The 17,779-nt window shown below is 38.6% G+C and overlaps 1 protein-coding gene across 1 annotated transcript; it reads right to left on the bottom strand.

The window, feature by feature from the left end:
* Positions 1–24: 24 nt before the first annotated feature.
* cracr2aa (calcium release activated channel regulator 2Aa) lies at positions 25–17,532 on the bottom strand. The gene is made up of 18 exons (XM_067589126.1): positions 17,404–17,532; positions 13,624–14,035; positions 11,251–11,362; positions 10,962–11,148; positions 9,289–9,435; positions 8,940–9,030; positions 8,727–8,822; positions 7,362–7,549; positions 6,894–6,965; positions 6,065–6,110; positions 5,770–5,858; positions 5,270–5,621; positions 4,794–4,926; positions 3,511–3,592; positions 3,034–3,148; positions 2,583–2,684; positions 2,128–2,204; positions 25–1,377 (listed from the first exon to the last, which is right to left on the bottom strand). The coding sequence occupies exons 2-18, from the start codon at positions 13,846–13,848 to the stop codon at positions 1,290–1,292; spliced, it is 2,202 nt and encodes a 733-aa protein (XP_067445227.1). The 5' UTR covers positions 13,849–14,035; positions 17,404–17,532; the 3' UTR covers positions 25–1,289.
* Positions 17,533–17,779: the final 247 nt, after the last annotated feature.

Raw genomic sequence — 17,779 nt, 5'->3', positions numbered from 1 at the left:
TTTACAAATTATATTAACAGCAACAATTATTTATCTATTTATTTGTCTTATGCTATTTACATTTCTGTGTATACATTAAAGTGACGTGCAAGACACTGGCAGTAGTGAATCACTATAAGTGACTATAGTGCAATGCCAAACAATAGAATCTGAACTCCTTCTTGTAACATACAGATTACATAACTTACTTAACATGTTACATGTTGCTGTGACATCATTTTCATAAAATACTTGGCACACAGATTAAGATGATCTGAAATAAATATTTTGTGCACTAAACCTCATTTGGTCCCTTGGAGAGAAATAATTTTCTGTATTATTGTCCGGCTCTTAAAATAGTACACACAACTAAGAAAACCCCCAACAAAATGCTCAGCTAGCCCACCAACCTTCAGTATTGTCACAACAACAACACAGAATTGCAAATCAAATAACAATATACAGAGGATGGACAAAATAACATAAACACCTGTAAAATAAAATACCTTGCAACAAGTACTAGATTTAAGCTAATATTGTTCAGTTGTGTGTCTGAGAGGTATTGATTTGACTACAAGATCAGCAGGTGAAGAAACTGAGACATGTGTGCCACATCCAGCAATGCCACATAACACCACAACTAATCTGGGCCCTAATAGATAACACAGAGATGAATCAACACATCATTAAACAATCTTTGAACACCAAAAGCTTCAAAATGTAGGGTTTACAACAGAAATACACAAGATTGGATTATAACTCATAGGTGTTCATGTTATTGTGTCCAACATATGTGTGTGTACTACAAAAGGTAAGAAAGCAACACAGCTAAAAATGTACTCATAACACTGAATGAATAATACATACAGTAAAAAGTCCACATGTGACAGATAAAAAGGTTTTCGGAAGTCATAAATATTTAGGAGTTACAGTAGTCAAAGTTTGAAGGAATATCCAACATTTAAAAAATGATAAAGTCTTAGTTTGACTCAAACAGGATTCAGTTTTTTGATTGCTGATTCCTATATCTATCCCTGAAAGGGAATATTTGAACTTAGCTTACATTATTATTATTTGACGAATTAAAATTGCAACTAATTTGGGAAATAATATATAGTAGACTATTCATAATAGTGCAATAACATCTGTGACCCATGACAGTATTCACTCTGGTGTAGACTTTACCCTGCAAGGTGAAGACTGGGTGAGAAGAAGTTGTGCTGCTATTCAGAATAATGTGGTCACATTTTGACGTTGTGTATCTTAGTAAATAGTAGTGCTACTGTGTGTGTATGTTTTTTTTTTATCTGTTAGCAGCAGGATCTCTTCTTCTCTGCGGGGCTGCTGACCAGCTGGACAGTCTTCTCTTTCTCTCTGTCCTCTTGCTCTTTCAGAATTCTAAGAAACATAATGAGGCATAAACAAATGAATCAGTTCTGGCACAACACCTGGGTGTACTGTACATGCTGATGTCTTGTGTCCTTTGTGTCCGGTTGCTTTGAAAAGTGATGTTTTGTGGCTGCTACTGCATCCCAACCTGCACCTGCTTCAGTCCTGCTCCATCTGCATCAGGTCTGTTTAAACCCTGAATGGTTATTTAATATTTTTTTGTCATGCTGCTGTGTATTAAATGCTGTTTTGCTCTATCGTCACAGCATGCATAACCCCAAGAGGAGAACCATAATGTCGAGTCAAACTGTAATGCTACTTACATTTGCGACAGTGCAGTATGGTTATTTTTTGCAAATGTCAATAATAGATAGATATAATAGATAGATTACTGACAGAGCAGTGCAATGGACTATACCTGTCTAAATGAAATAAAGTAACTGTACATCGCACACAAAGAGGAGACGAAATATGGTTTAGACAGTAACATGAAGGTTTGATTTTTTTACTTCACAACAATGGCAGATCTTTTCACTTCTCTCTGTTTGCTCCCCGTAATCGGCTGATAAGACAAGGTCCTTTGCGCCTCCAGCACAGAACAAATTAAATGTGGCTCTGTGTGAATTGCCTTATTTCAGTACAAACCACAAATCTCACTTTGAGAGCTATTTCAGCAGACAGTTGTGACACATTACTGTTTCTTTTGTTTTCTTTTCCTGTTGGATAAATTCACACACAAAGGACATTACTTTTGCTCACCTGGCCAAATGAACCATGGACTCTACCACATTGTGTCCAGAACATGCACTGCACTCATAGAAAGTCATCTGGCAGTCCTGAAAAAGAGCCAAAATGATGATGATGATGATGGCTATTATTACCACAAAAGAGAAACACTGCTCTGTCTGAAACAAACAGTGTGTCTGAGCAATTTCAGCTTTTACAGCACATTGATCACGGTGGGCCAACCGAGACCATACTCTGCATTAATATTTGAAAGAGAGAAAGCAAAGTTTCTTATGTAACAATATTGGTTCACATGATTCTTTCTGATCTCCATAGCAACTACAGTACACACCAGAGACTAGAAGAATAAAACACAAAGAAAAAAAAGAAGAAGATAAAACACCCTCAGAATCATACAGGAGTTAAAACTCTCTCAATTCAACAATCATCATGTTTCTTTCATTTATTAAAACTATATAAACAGTCACCTTGGCCAGCCTTTCGCCTACTCCTTTCTCAACTTGTCTCTCAATCTCCTTGTCCGTTTTGTTTCCCAAGAGCATAATGGATATGTCTTCACCTGCACCCTCCTGTACAGGAAGAGGAGAGATTGCAGACTTAAAGAAACTCAACATAACAGCATCGCAGTTAAAAGGCTGAGCTTCCCTGTTGCTCTCAGCTCCCCAGTGGGAAACCAGCCAGCAGAATAATTAACAACTGTTAACAACTAACCTTTACAGTATTAGCCCAATATTTTCTACATTAATATACTGTGAAAAATATTAATAGTCCATCCAACATATAGCCAAATCAAAAGAGCACAACTACTGCAAACAGAAAGTTAAATAAAAACATTTGCCTAATATTTCTTTTGTTGAATATATGAAATAAATAATAATATTGACTTAAGCAGTGACTGGGAGACTGTTACTGTCTTACCTTTACACTTGTCAGCCACTGTCTGACAGCTGTGAAGCTCTGCTCAGCTGTGATGTCATACATCACAACCACACCATCAGCCTTGCGAAAGAATTGTTTGGTAATGCTTCGATACCTGAGGGAGAAGGAGGAAGTATTTTATTTTCACTGACACTTAGAAAAATCCCTGAAAACTCCCTCTGTTCTTTGGATCTATTCAACTTGTAAAAACAAAGGAATAATGCTTTCATATGAGAACTTGCTGAAGCGCTTTAAGTTCAAAACACCATGTTACTGAATGACCTGGCACATGGAAAGATAGAAAAGCTGTGTGGTGTGTTTACATTTTTACCAAAGACAAGGAAACTGTTTGATTTCATGAAACTTCTTAGCATTCAACAAGTACATTTCACCTTATTAAAGTAGCACAGGTGTGAACTAGAGTAACATTTTAAATTAGAAATCTCTTTGCCTTCGCCTTATGAGATGATACCTCACCTTTCCTGTCCTGCTGTATCCCACATCTGCAGCGCCACCTGACTGTTGTCCACAGTTATTGTCTTTACACTGTAGTCTATACCTGCAAATACAGACATGAAACTTAGCACAACCTGTTTTATCAAATCAGTAATCTTGTTAACATTACCATGCCAACAACACATAACAACAATTTACTATAAAATTATGTACGAATGTGCAATATGCAAATCTACACAATGACCTGAATCTATGTGATTGATGATACATTATTTTTTAATGTAACCAATTTTTAATCAAGAATATGCTCATTTTGGAATAACATATGCTCAGGTCAAAGGGAAGAAACTAAAAAACTGACACTGGATTTTTTTACTTGAGAAAAACAATGGAAGAAATACTGTGCTACTTCTAAAATACTCACATGAAATAGAATTTCAAAGGCTTAATTGAAGCTCTTTGTCAGTAGTCTGTAGCACATTTCTTTTATTGCTCTGCAGTTGTGTTAAAGGACAAGTGTGTAAGATTTAGTGGCATCTAGTGGTGAGGTTGCAGATTGCAGACCACCTGAGTACACCCCCCTGCCCTCTTCCACGCATGTAGGAGAACCTACAGTGGCTGTGAAACTCATGAAAAATGGAAAATACCCTGTCTAGAGCCAGTGTTTGGTTTGTCCGTTCTGGGCTACTGTAGAAACATGGCGGTGCAACATGGCAGACTCTGTTGAAGAGGACCCGCTCCCTATGTAGATGTAAAGGGCTCATTCCGAAATCACAATGATTCTTATTTTTAGGTGATTATACACTAATTAAAACATACTTATGAATATTAAATTCCATTTCTGCCATTTCTGCTGCTAGATGCCACTAAATTCTAATTCTACACACTGCACCTTAAAGTTTGGTGTTTTCTTTAAGAATGAACTTAACTTTTACTCTTCAATCAACCCCACAAAAAACATTTTTTGATATAATGAGTGTACCAAGACCATAATGCCAGCTTTTCATTTTTTCAGATTGGCCTTGAGAGTGTGTCATTCTCATATTCAGTATGGAGTGTGTACAGGCTAATGAAAATGTTTAGCACTAATGCTTAGCTATAGCTCAAGTCGATATAAAATATTTCAGCCTTGTAGTCTTACTTTTCACTGCTGTGCTTTCACTGTTAAAACCAACCAGTACATTCAAGTGCTTCGTAGGCAAACACATACAGAGCCTGAGGTCAACCACATGGCTGGGTGTTTCAATGCCTTTGCTTACAGGAACTGACAAGGGACGTATTGTGTGTGTCTGCACTTTACACACCCACAGTAGCAGAAGTGCCTGGACGGAAGCAGTCGTCACAAAATCGTTGAAGTAGGGAGGTCTTTCCTACACTAGAGTTCCCCACCAGAACAATCTTGAAGAGGCGATCAGGCGGCGACGGACCACCTTCCTCCTAAATAAAAAGAGGCATTATGGGGTAGAGATTAGAGGGATGTACTGGGAACACTCAGTCAAGTTGCTGACTCCTCTTTGTGCGAGGAAGGCACCAACAGAGTATGAATAACAAGTGATGCCCTCTCACTGAACATCTGTGCCAAACAAACCTCAGAGGAAAGGGAGAGCGTTCTGCAACGCAAGAATAATCATGTAAACACTTAAAGTAATTTAAGTGTACAGCATCACAGTAGTCCTTAATTGTTGATTACATAATTAGAAGTACAGAAACTTTAAGAAACACAGTTATTCTCTTGCAAGCATGCCTTACAAACAGCATATCACCATATTCACATGCTTACATTTATGCTGGTCTCCTTGCCAACAGGCTGACCCCTTGGTGAGGTGGGAGTTTTCCTTTTTTCCACATTTCCCTTTGAATGTTGTGGTTGCGCAGAAGATGCACAAGGATATATATCGCTCATCACCAAGTCTATATTCTCCTCATTGTCTGACGCTTCCTCTCCTTCACTACACTCCTGAAGTGGGATTTGAGCCTGACAGCTATTCTGGAGCAAGTGTGGGAGGTGGTCCTCCTCGATGGAGATGATCCTCTGGAGGTGCCCTCTTGTCGCCTCCAGGCAAGAGGGTTGGCATGACCCATTGGCTAACTTCTGCCTCACAGAGCTGGTGGTCAGGTCCTCCTCCTCCTCACTGCAGATACAAATTAGTAAGAACAGGGCACAGTTGATGATACCAACAAAGCCATATACTGTAAATACTGTGCCTTGTACTCCATTGGACACATTCTTAACAAATAATGATTCAATTTGTATTACTGTATCACAAGGTGACCATTTACCTTTTGTAGATGTTTGTGTTTGTGTGTTTCAAAACATTCATTAATGGCCTCTGCTGCAAAACTGGTGTTTTCTTACAGTTCTTTGGTTTCTGCAGAGTCAAAACATGAAGCTTTTAGTCATACTGCAGCACGAGATACAGAGTTCAATCTAAATTTTGGGGTGGCTGTTCTGGACTCTAGTGATCATTTTCATCTTTTTCTATTCCTTCAACCTTTAAAAAGAGGATACATGTGGTGCAGACAGGAAATTTCAGTAATACAGTGAATGAATTACATCATAATACACAGCACATACCTGATAGCATATGTCTTTTTCATCCCGTAAATGTTTGTTCATTTCCCTGGATACAACAAATAAATAGAGATATTGAAGACAGAATGAGAACTTTAAGTCTTTTCATAATACTGAACGATTACGCAAAATTCAGCATTGTGCAATTGGTTGAATTCATTATGAATTTGAATGCCAAGCCTTGTTTGATATGTGTTTGTTGTTAAACAGTTTACTAGCCATAATGGCCCTCACACATCCAGCTCTCCCTCAGGCTGCTAATCATGATGGTGTCAGTAAAAGTTAGAGAAGCAGGTTCTATCTTGAAGCTCTGAACCAGGGGTTGCTATTGTTGACCAAAAGTAGAAGAGTGTAGAATGAGCAGTTTCCAAGTAGAATTAATAATAGTAATAGTAATTGACCATTAAGCAGAGAATTTCTAAGGAGCTTAAAAAATGCTCAACAAAGGAACAAACAAAACTTATTTTAAAAATGTTTTGAAGCTAAGAAACAAATCAGTCTTGCTTTGCACTGTGACCACTGCAGTAGTAAGAGGTAAAATACCGACTGAGGTATTGGCACTAAACCAGCAGTGAGCAGCTGTTGTAAACTTTATTTTCACCCGTGTGAAACAACATCTGCCATGAATATAGAGAACTAATAAACAAAAACAAATTTTTTCCACTAGACTTTCAAAACTGTGGGCCAGACTACACAACTCATCATTTAATGAGCAGTATAAAAGCAACAGAAACAAAGCATAAAGTGCAGCATCACATCCAATATCAATGCTACATTTCTGTATAAGTGGTTATTCTCTCAGTTGTAATTCTATTTTTCTCCTGATCCATACCTCAACAGGTCCAGTTGCTTGAGAAGGCTCGCTCTCTCACGCTGCAATCCCTCAGTCAGTCTGTATATTTCCCTGTGTTGAACAACAATGCACCCGTTATTACTAATGCTCTAAACACACTTCCACTTTATTAAAAACTGAGATAATATAACCTAGAGCAAAGGAATGAAAAATGAGTTATTAGACTAGAGTGAGTGTATGACACATATTGTCTCTCTCTCTTTCTTGCTTATTCTCTTCAATATAGAGTATCACAGCATTTGAAAATCCCAACAAAGGACTTCTCTTTCTAATAGAATGAAGGTAAAAGTATACCAGTTTATCATAGTGGTGTGTTTTACTGTTTCTCTAAGTGTTTGAAGCAAAAACATAATTGGATCCTAAACAAGGCGCATGAACCAAGAAGACAGGTCAAATAATGATGCCTGGAGTTATAAAGAAGCCTGAATAAGACTTGCTACAGCTCACATCTCTTTCTCCTCGTGAAGCCGTGTGGACTGCTCCTGCAGCAGACTCAGCTGCTCCTGTGCTGATATCAGCTCTTGGCTGGTGTGGTCCAGCTCCCGAGCTAGCTCATTATTTGTCTGCTTGAGCTTCACATTCTCCACCTTGGTCACATGTTGTTCACTGTGAAGTTCCTGGCACTGATGTTCCAACTGGAGAACAACCAAAAAAGAAAAAAAATATTGGATATTATTGGATTATGTGTATTATTCAATAATCAGTCAGCCAGCACGCCCCTGATCACATCAACATAAATACAATCTGTAACAGCTGAAATGTATTTATCAATTTTAAGTCCCTGTGTTTGAGAAGATAAAAACTTCTTTGGAGACTTTGGCGACTCCTAGTGGTACACATTCACACAATCTATACCAACCATTGTGGTCTCAGCTCTAAAAATGTATGGCTGTTAATTGTACATTGAGCCCTTTAACCCATAGTAATTGGGTGAACACGAGGAGACACCGTGATGTGAAGACACACTATTGTGTTGGCCTCTAAACATATACCAATAAGCTGCTACTTCTGTAAGATGAATCCCATTAACAGAGAGACAATAGTAAACATAGACATACTGAATGCTGTGCCAGCCTGTACTGTATACTTGTGAATGGATAACTCTTCTACACACACAGCAACTTGGTTAACAGCTGACATATTAATTAAAGGCGCTGAAGGGCTGTGAAGAAAAGAAGTGTCCGGAATCAATTTCAGTTCACTAATTAGCCTTAAAAGCCTGAGTGCAAGTCTGTAAATGAAGGTGTGACAGAGCCTATTAACATCTATCAGTATCTACTGTATTAACACAAGCTGTTGTTGCTACTGCGGAAGTTCACGGGAGAAGCGGTGATTACTAATACTAGTGAACTTATATAATACTAATGTTACAGTTTCATAAAATACAATCTAATCAGTGATTAGATTATATTTGATAAAACTGTTACACAAGGTCTTTCACAAAAGTTGGACTGAAGTAATGAGTATGTTTTGATATCTATACTGTACCTTTCTGCCTCTAAACATTAAGTGTGCCAGTAGTGGGAGGTAAACCCAGTCATCCAATGGGCAAGTAAGCAATGGGCATAGAGATTTATCAGTGTCATGTGAAGATTTTAACATGCATGTTGATGAGTCTAAATGACTTTATTAGCTTTTTACAGCATCTGTTATCAGTCATCTGTGTCTCACATGTGTTGCTGCGCTGACAGATGAATTTGCTTATGGAATTACGAAGTGTGAGTGTATCGTCTTTCCAATATGCTGTATAATATAGACATAGGGTGGAATACAGCAGTGTAAATGGGGAATCTCTTGTTGTTCCTCACTCACCCTCCTCTGTTTCTGAAAGAGCTGTTCTAGCTCTTTCTCTTTACTGGACAGCTGCAACTCCAGGTCTTGACTCCGAGACAGAAACCGCTCATAGTCCTTTGCAGGAATCAAAAAGGGAAACACAAAAACGAAGCATGAGGGTGAGAAGAATGAGACGTACAGTATTTGATGGACAGTGACAAAATTTGTTCAACATCCCTAAAAAATATGTACCTGCAGCACAATTCTGTCTTTTTCATTTTTTATTTGCTGCTCCATTTCTTCATACAGGTGCTTGATCTCATCATCGTGTGTTGCTGCTTTCCTATATGGATAAAATTGAGATAATTTACTAAATTAACTCACATATCTTTAAAAATCAGCATTCAACAGCTTGAAGCATTAAGACAAATAATGGTAAGACATAACTACATTGAAGTATCTTCTTTAAATGATATGCACAAATTAATTCAGGAGCCTCTTCAGAGCTCATCTTTAGTCAGCCAAATGCTCCTCAGTGGAGACCTGAGAATATAAACAACCTTTCATGTTGATAATAAAAGATACAAAGATGTCCCCTGACCTTTTAAGAGCACTCTCCATATCCCTCTTCTCCTGGTTTGCCTCTATGATCTGGGATGTCACTCTGGCCAAGAAGTCCTCAAAATTGGATAAAAGGTGCGGTTCATCCCGGCGCAGCTGGGCCCACAAACTGCGCACCTCAGCAGGACTGATGGGATAAAAAATGAAGGAGCAGATGTAGCTAAGCGCAGCATCACAGACAATTTGTTTATTTTCATTCTTTGTAATATGGTTTCACTTAGCTAGGAATTTGCAATCATTTTTTAGAAGACAAATAGAAACAAGGTGGTGAGGATAATGAAAGAAATAGGTAGTGATTAGAGCGTCAATCCAGCAGAATGACATACATAGAAACAGCAGTTTAGGAACCAGTTTATAGTGGTGTATTGGCTGAAACCCCGAAATTGCTTTTAGGAGGTCAAGATATTCTTTGCCTTGAAAAATTCATTTATTCTTATAGAAAAATCTATAAGTATAATCTCTGTCATAACTGCATATAATACCAGTCAAAAGTTTGGACACACCTTCCCATTACCTTGAATGAGAAAGTGTGTATGTACTGAAAGTGAAAACAAAACACTGAATAGAAACAATGATTGACATATTGAAACAAACACTAAAATCAGTTTTGAGACAGTAAAAACATGAAGGAAGGTGATGAAGGTGATGAAAGGAAATGTAATAATTATGTAATTTATGTTTCCACAAGAAACAATAACATGTGCCTCATGTGCCTCCCTAAGTTAAGGAAAGTCAAACAAATCCGTGGACAACTTTTAAATAGTTACAAATACTTATCCTTAAAGTCTGGCCAAGATCGATGTAAGTTAGTGCTGCACAAACTGATGTGATCTGAAATGTCATCTTTCATCTTCGGCTCTAGCCTGGTAGGCGGAAGCCAATAGGATGTGTAAATCTGGCATCCACCTCCACTACTGTTCACTTTTTATTGAGTCGGAGTTGTTTGCTAAAGGTGAGTCTAGTCATGCATTTCATAAGATCCTGTTATCATATATCTTTCACTCAGTCATTGTCTGAGTGACATCTGTTGTAAGTCAGTCCGTCCTGGAAAAGGGATCCTCTCCTGTTGCTTTTCCTGAGGTTTCTTAAATTTTTTCCCCAGTAATGTTTTTTTTTTTTTAATGGGGGGGATCCTTATTTGAATTGAGGATCTAAAGATAAAGGATGTTGTATTGCTGTACAGATTGTAAAGCCCTCTGAGGAAAAATTTGTGATATGTGATATTGGGCTACATAAATAAAAACTGACTTGACTTGAATTGTCTTAACAGACCTCAACTATAGTTACTAATGGCCAGTTAATATTGTGTGAAATACCAATGCAAAGATAGTTAACAAGAATGACTCAGATAAGTGTGTCTGTTTTCTGGAAGTGAAACTTCTTCATAAACACTAATGTTTAGTACAAAATTTTGATATTTCAAATGCAATCCTGTTAGAGTTGAATTTCAAGCAGTTACACTCAGAGAGGGAACACAGGAACAGCTTTGCTTGAGAATGGAAACTTCCAACTCTTGTTTAGTTTGCACAGCTGATTATAGTTTCAGACGTTATTGTGTAGACTTAAAGTAGACAAAGTGTTCAAAGATATGAAGTTGACGTAAGAACACAGGCGGTAACCACAAGCGGTCTCTTACACACATACAGTACTCACTCTTCAAAAACACTGTTGGCTCCGAGGCTCTCCATAAGCATGCAAAAATGTTTCTCCTCTTCATCCTCTGAGGTTGCCAGCCTCTCCTCCCACTGGGACTGGTACAGCACCTCTGGCGAGTCTTTACTGTAGTTTTTCTCCCCCATGCCTTCTTCTACAGAAATCGTTCGGCCAAATAAAAACTCACCTAGAAAAATCAAGAGCTTAGGTCTAAAATTGAAACATCAGACTACCCATACTGACAATACTTGTAGCAATTTTTTAAAGTAGAGACAGATGGAGAACGTACTAAAGCCGGAGGAGAACTCGTCAAGGGTAAGATATCCGTTGCTGTCAGAATCAAGGGTATCAAATACGTTCTCCAACTCCTCCGCACTGAGAGGGAGCTCGCCGTTCAGCCTCTATTTAAAAGACACAAAACAGCTGCTATTGGCAAGAACAGAGCGTCAAGGACATTAACTATACTGTAGCTATAACAACTGCTACTTGAGGACAGTCATTTGTCCACGGGTCATTATGTGCAACAGAACAGTTGGTGGTTCTTTCCTCTACAGTTTTAAACCCGCCTGACTATATTAGACTAATTTAGTTCTAATGACACAGGATGCAAGTTACACTATAAACAACCTCTTTCCTCATTCTTAATTAAACCAGAAAACATTTAAGGCACATGCACACTCTTCAGCAACTCTAAGCTTCACACTTGTGCAGTTTAACACATTAACACCTGGTATCTTCCCAGTGCAGCTACAGTATTCAATGATTGACCACTGAGCAGCCCCACTGGAACACATAGTGGCTCAAGATATTATCAAGGACCCTTTAACTGAATATTTTAAGTTGACTGAGACACTACTTGAGAGGGGAGGAGTGACAGCTGCTCCTTATACAAGGGGTTAATCCAAAGGTACATGCCAGAATGAGAACCTTGTGATCATGACAGTAAACGCTGGACCATTTTCAAGAACAGCCAACACAGCCACACCTCTGTAAGCAGCTTGGTTTTATGCCGTGTTTACATGGCTCCAAATGTTGACTGAGGCCACCCAAACAATCCAGGGGAGGGACAGGGAAAGGACAGCATCTATGTAAGACTACCAGCTGCTCTTGTAAAATCTGTTATCTGGGCAGAACACATCCCTTATGTCAGCAAACACAACAGTTGTAGAGCTTCCCTGTTAGTGGCCGTGGTGTGAAATGTACTTTTAAGCTGTGAAGAACCTATGAAAATATTGTGACTGAAAATAAATGTAAGCAGTGTCACTATTTAGCTTGTTACATCATGTACAGACTTTGACGGATGAATGTGAAGAGTAAAACAAATAAAAGTGCTGCTTTAAGTACTCATCAGTACAGGCTGTCATATAAATACTGTCATATAAAAAAAGTAGTGAGAAGGACTGATCCCCAGTCTTGCTAGCCAGCTAATTTCCAATCCATTATCATAAACACACATCAAAGCTTATCTTCTATGTATTTATGCTCCTCTGAGCGAGAGCCTACAAGTGCTTCATCAAAGGATTAGCCACGGCAGGGATGAATATCTGAGGGGCAAGTGAATCTGCACAATAATGCCAGTGGAGGAGTTGTATGACAAAGCGTCCGCATGGCTCTCTGTGCTTGTCTCTCACTGCATCCCCCTTTCAGTCTCTTTTATGGTGCTTTGAATAAGATGCACATGTTCTATCTGTGTCCTGTTCGACATCATTAATGAGAGCACAGACCCACCTTGAATTGCCCATTCTGCATGAATAGGGACTTGTAATCTTGGAAAATTATGAAAATGTGAATTTGATGTTCTGTTCACTGTGGATGCTAATAATTGGTGATACAGCGCTGATACTTTGTTGATAAGGTGTACACAAGTAATTAAAGGTAGTGATGTGTCTATTTTTTCACAGATTAAAATGCCACCAAATGTATAATTGTCATGTGTGTGTAAAATTACACTGTGTAACACATTTTAACTTGTTCCTGGGTAGGAAGTGTTATTTTCTTATAATGCCTAAAAAGTATAGAAAATGGTGATTATTCCCTTCACACTTTGCTTTTGTGACCAGGACAGGGATGTTTTGAAATGTACCTATTTTCCAGATTCAGTGCTGAGTAGCTGATATAGAAATTTCTAGAACTTCCCAGTAATATAAATAGTAGCATAAATACAGGGCCTTAAGCCCACCAGTTCAGAAACCCATACTACCCCAACCAAAAAGACCTCAACAATTTGATCAGAGATCTTGGTCTCACAGGGTCCAATGCTGAGATTCTGATGTCTAGGCTCAAGCAGTGGAACTTGTGACTTGATGAATGTGTGCAAGTAGCAGATCAGAAGAAGTGTCACCTAACTTTTTACAGCTTCTTCACCCATCGGGATGGGCTCTGCTTCTGCCACTTTTGTATAACTTTAGTATAAATAAATACATTTTTTCTGACCTTATTTGAATGAAAATGTGCAAAAGGAAATGAAAGCCATTTTCTATACTTTGAAGGCATAAGCAATTAGGAAATAATAGTACCTACCTAGGAACAAAAACTGTGTAACATTATGTTAAATTCTCTCATTTTAATTCATTTATATGCATCATAGATCAGTCTTCACATTTCATTATGACATTGGAGATCAGTATATCCATGGCTGTCATACTTGTATCAGCAACCTCACCTGCATGTCACGTCGGGTGATGAAGCCTTTGCTCTCGATGTCACAGATCTGGAAAAACTCGTGGGTTTTCTCCAGGATAGTGTTTTGTCCCACATTTTCACTCTTCTTCCAGTCACTCTCACATTTTCCCGCCCCTTCGCCACTTCCTTGCCTTTGCCATGCAGTTCGGGCCACTGTGGTGGTCGTGGTACTGGTGACGGCAGAGGTAGCAGTGAAAGCTGCCATGGTGTTTGTGAGTCCGTTGGTTTAAGAGCGTTTCCCCGCGTGCTTCACATGAGCCAGGTACAGAGAGAGGTGTGGAGGAAAGAGATCCTGGAGAAGTCGAGCTTCAGGCTGCTGTGCATCAGAGGTTTTTACCAATGTCACCGATTGTCATCTCTTAGCAACCACCTCTTTAATTAGTCGATGAAACCTAGGAGAGAGACAGGAGGAGAGTCTTCAGTTTAAATAAGTACAGCCCATTTCCTAAAGAATAGAGTTAATAACAACAATATTCCAAATATATGGACTGCATCAAAAACATATTATTGTACTAAATGTAAAGTCTATAAAAGGAGGCAATATTTGAACCTAAAATAATAGATACATCACCATTACTCCAGCACATTAATAACTCAGAAACACATTAAAAGGACATCCCTAAGAGAATATGATTACAGGATATATGCTCAAGAAGGGTACCTTAATTCAGTTTTTATTAGGTTATTATTATATGTGGTAATTATGCATTCAAAGTATAGAAACAATCTTTGTCTTTCATATTACATTATGCAATCCTGTATGTTTATTATTGTTTTTCTCTTTCTTTTTGCCAGTCTCTCTCACACACAGATATCAGTCTGCTTTAGATATTGTTGTTCAATGCTAAACATGACCCGCTGTGTGCTGTACATCCAGAACAACAGCTGCTCTTCTTCTTCAGTTCAGGGGATGATGGCCCTTGCTGAGACTAATTTAATTTGACAAGTAAGCCCAAAACTGAAAAGAAAGTTGTGGTATGACGAGGAGGGTCCTGTCTGCCTGGAAATATTGACTGATATAACTCACTTAGTGGTGGGTTGCATGCAGGCTGCAGGTCTTTGTGCACTGGTTTGGAAGAGCGCCTTCTTCTAAACCTGGGATTTTGTGCATCATGAGTTGGCATGGTCGATTCATGAACAGAGCAGACACTTTGGTTGTGTGTGTGTGTGTGTGCGTGTGTGTGTTGACCCATGCAAATGTAGATATGTGGGACTGGTATTAGACAGACAGGAAAAAACTAACATGCATGTAGGCAGGTGGAAGGACAGAGTCAGAGACAAAGTGAAGACACACACAGAAATACACACACCTTCAAACTCTGGCACTGCCAATTAAAGCAAGACATTTAATTTAACACAGACTTAGAGGAAAAATCTCTTAAATACTTAAAACTATTGAATTAAAATGATGAAAACCTTTATTTCTATTAAAACATTTGGGGAAATTAAGAGAGTTAATTGAAAATAACTGTAGACATTTTACTGGTCTCAACATTTTAACAAATGGGCATGTTTCTATATTGAATATTTGGTATTTCTGAATACGTCATGCTTGGAAATTTAAGCCGAAACATTGTGCAACATCTTGTAAGCGTGACAAACTTCACGAGGAAAGTCACAAACCCACAGCAAGCAACAGACTCATGAGAGCATGAGAAAGGAAATAAGAAAGGGAACTAAGGTGAATTTCAGTTTGGAAAGAATGATGTAGTGTTTTTGTCCTCTGGCACACAATGATACATAATATTGTCTAATCTCTACAGACTATCTTATTGACTAGAAGCCAGAGGAGGTTTCACGGTTAAACTCTGCAAGTGTGTTGAAACAGGTGGTCAATGACCTAAGACTAGAGTTGGATATCAAATAAGAAAAACAGCAATTTGTTAATCCATGGATAGACATTGTTCCCAAAGATCGCATGTGGACCTCTGTTTTTTTTTTTTCTAACTTTACTACATTGTACTCAGTTATATGTTTGGGGAATACTGTATGAAGAGTATCAAAAAACGTATATTACAAAAAAAGGAACTCTTGATTATTTAGACACAGTGAGAGAAAGGGTGACGCTGAACTATTTCCTGTTTGACTATGATCTGTAGTTTTTAAAAAACTGCTGGACCTTACTGGTTTGCATACAGTTACCTTATCTGTTTTAGTGTTTGACATGAGCTCAGCACTGAGCACAGCTGGTAGAGCTACACCAGCTACTGACTGCTAAGCCAAATAAGTTCAAACAGAAACTAAAACTGTGTTAAAAGGGAAACAAATGAACTAAAAAGCATGAAATTATTGGAAGGTTAACAGGCTGTACATATGACGTGCAAATGGGTTTAACACACTTGGTTTTTTTACACACTTTTGTTTTTTTATGTCAACCTGCATACAGAGGTTGCACACTCATAACCTGCATTCTAAAGAGACACTGACTCTGTGGTCAGGACTACAGAGAGACACATTTAGCTCGTGGCTTATGCTCCTGACCACAACATGATTCTGCAAAAGAAACTTGTTTAGTATCTGTTGCAGAATCTTAACAGAAGTCACTTTGTGTCACTTCTCACAACAGCCATATGATTTAGGAAAGCTACAGTCAACAATGTCAATGTTCTATGACCTGATGAAGCTGAACACAGGAGACATAAATAGGCTGCCTCATATGGATCATGCTTAAAACACAAAAAACACATAACTGGGACTCATAAGAATGAGTCATTATAACTTACTGGACTATACTGCGTGTGTGTGTGTGTGTGTGTGTGTGTGTGTGTGGGATGAGGCTTGAAGTGTCCATGATGACAGATAACAGAGCTATTGAGAAGGAAACACAGTAGGAGGCTTTCCCACATGTTTGATGCCTAACCCCCCACCCCCCCAACTATCACCACCACTATATTATGTCTCCTACCGAGTTACCATTGTTGACTTATTAAAGAGAAAAAAAGAAAATCTCTTATATAATTTTGAATCATATTATTTTGCTGTTTTGTGACCAGACCATCCCTAACTACAGCCGGTCATCTTCTCATTTAGTATCAACAGGTTTTCATATACAGTAGCTTGGCCCAAGACATGTCCAGTACAGCACATGAAATCTGCTGAAAGATGATGTTGCTCAGAAGGTATTGAGGTTAAATCCAACTATACATCCACCTGCAACGCTGAGGGTATTTCAGGTTTAACGAGTCACGTCGCCAATTACACTTTACTCCACTTCCTGGAGAGGGGGTCACGGCCACTTCCACAACAATCATCCGCAACAACTGAGTAGTCTAATCTTTATACCAATTAACAGTACACATGACAAGCACTAGGCCAACTGTTAAATCACAAATGCCTCAACAATAAGCTGATAGTTTAATGGCAGGCACACGCATGACGTACTCATACTGATAAGGAAAAGCTACAAGTGACAGAAGACAATAGTCAGTTAACTTAAGCGCAAACAGGTTAAACATACAACACGTGTGAAAAGATAAAACGCACTTCCTTCCTGATAAGCGCACTTTCCTCTATTGTGAAACTTCCTGCGACAAAGGTTTGACATTGTAGAATTGTGTAAATAAAGCTTTTACATACACTAAATTAACCTTAGCTACCTGTAAAAGACATCATACAGGAGCATTCAGCAGGTAACGCTAGTAGTTGTAGGCGAGCAACAACAACAAGGGCAGACAGCAGACTGTCAGGTTAATTAAGCTAAACTGAATACTGGTGTAGTAAGTAAGCAGACTGACGGGGAACATAAAATATAGGTACGTACCGGTGAATGAAAACTGAGAATTCAGTTTGGACTTGCTCTGTATCAGCCTTATCCGCTTTTAACCTCACTGTTTACAAGTGTCAACTGTTGTGTCAGTGCAGGAATTTGACTGAGCACTGACTGGGCAAACTTGAAGGGCGGGACTTCAACGAATTCATCGTCGGTCACCATGGCAACACTAACAAGGAAGTTGCCCAGAGAAATGGGCCTCTTTTTCCTATTTTCTTTCCTCGACTGTATTTACTTTTTGTAACAAAACTGCAGTGACAGTAGAGAACTCCTCTAAAACGGAGATCAAATTTGAACAGAAGTCAAGTGGAAAACATGTAATATTAAAATCAGAACTCTATGTAAAATTAAATGTGACATTGTTTCA

Source organism: Thunnus thynnus, chromosome 5 (assembly GCF_963924715.1).
Source record: "Thunnus thynnus chromosome 5, fThuThy2.1, whole genome shotgun sequence".
NCBI classification, from domain to species: domain Eukaryota; kingdom Metazoa; phylum Chordata; class Actinopteri; order Scombriformes; family Scombridae; genus Thunnus; species Thunnus thynnus.
Note: the sequence above shows the minus strand (reverse complement) of the source record. Positions and strands in the feature narration are given on the sequence as shown.

Bases quoted from the DNA above. Each gene is read 5' to 3' on its own strand.
- cracr2aa (XM_067589126.1), bottom strand. From the start codon at position 13,848: ATGGCAGCTTTCACTGCTACCTCTGCCGTCACCAGTACCACGACCACC. The intron at 6,111-6,893 runs GTATGGATCAGG...TGTTGTATCCAG, and splicing joins AAGCAACTGGACCTGTTGAG to GGAAATGAACAAACATTTAC. The intron at 3,149-3,510 runs GTGAGGTATCAT...CTTCTCCCTCAG, and splicing joins GATACAGCAGGACAGGAAAG to GTATCGAAGCATTACCAAAC.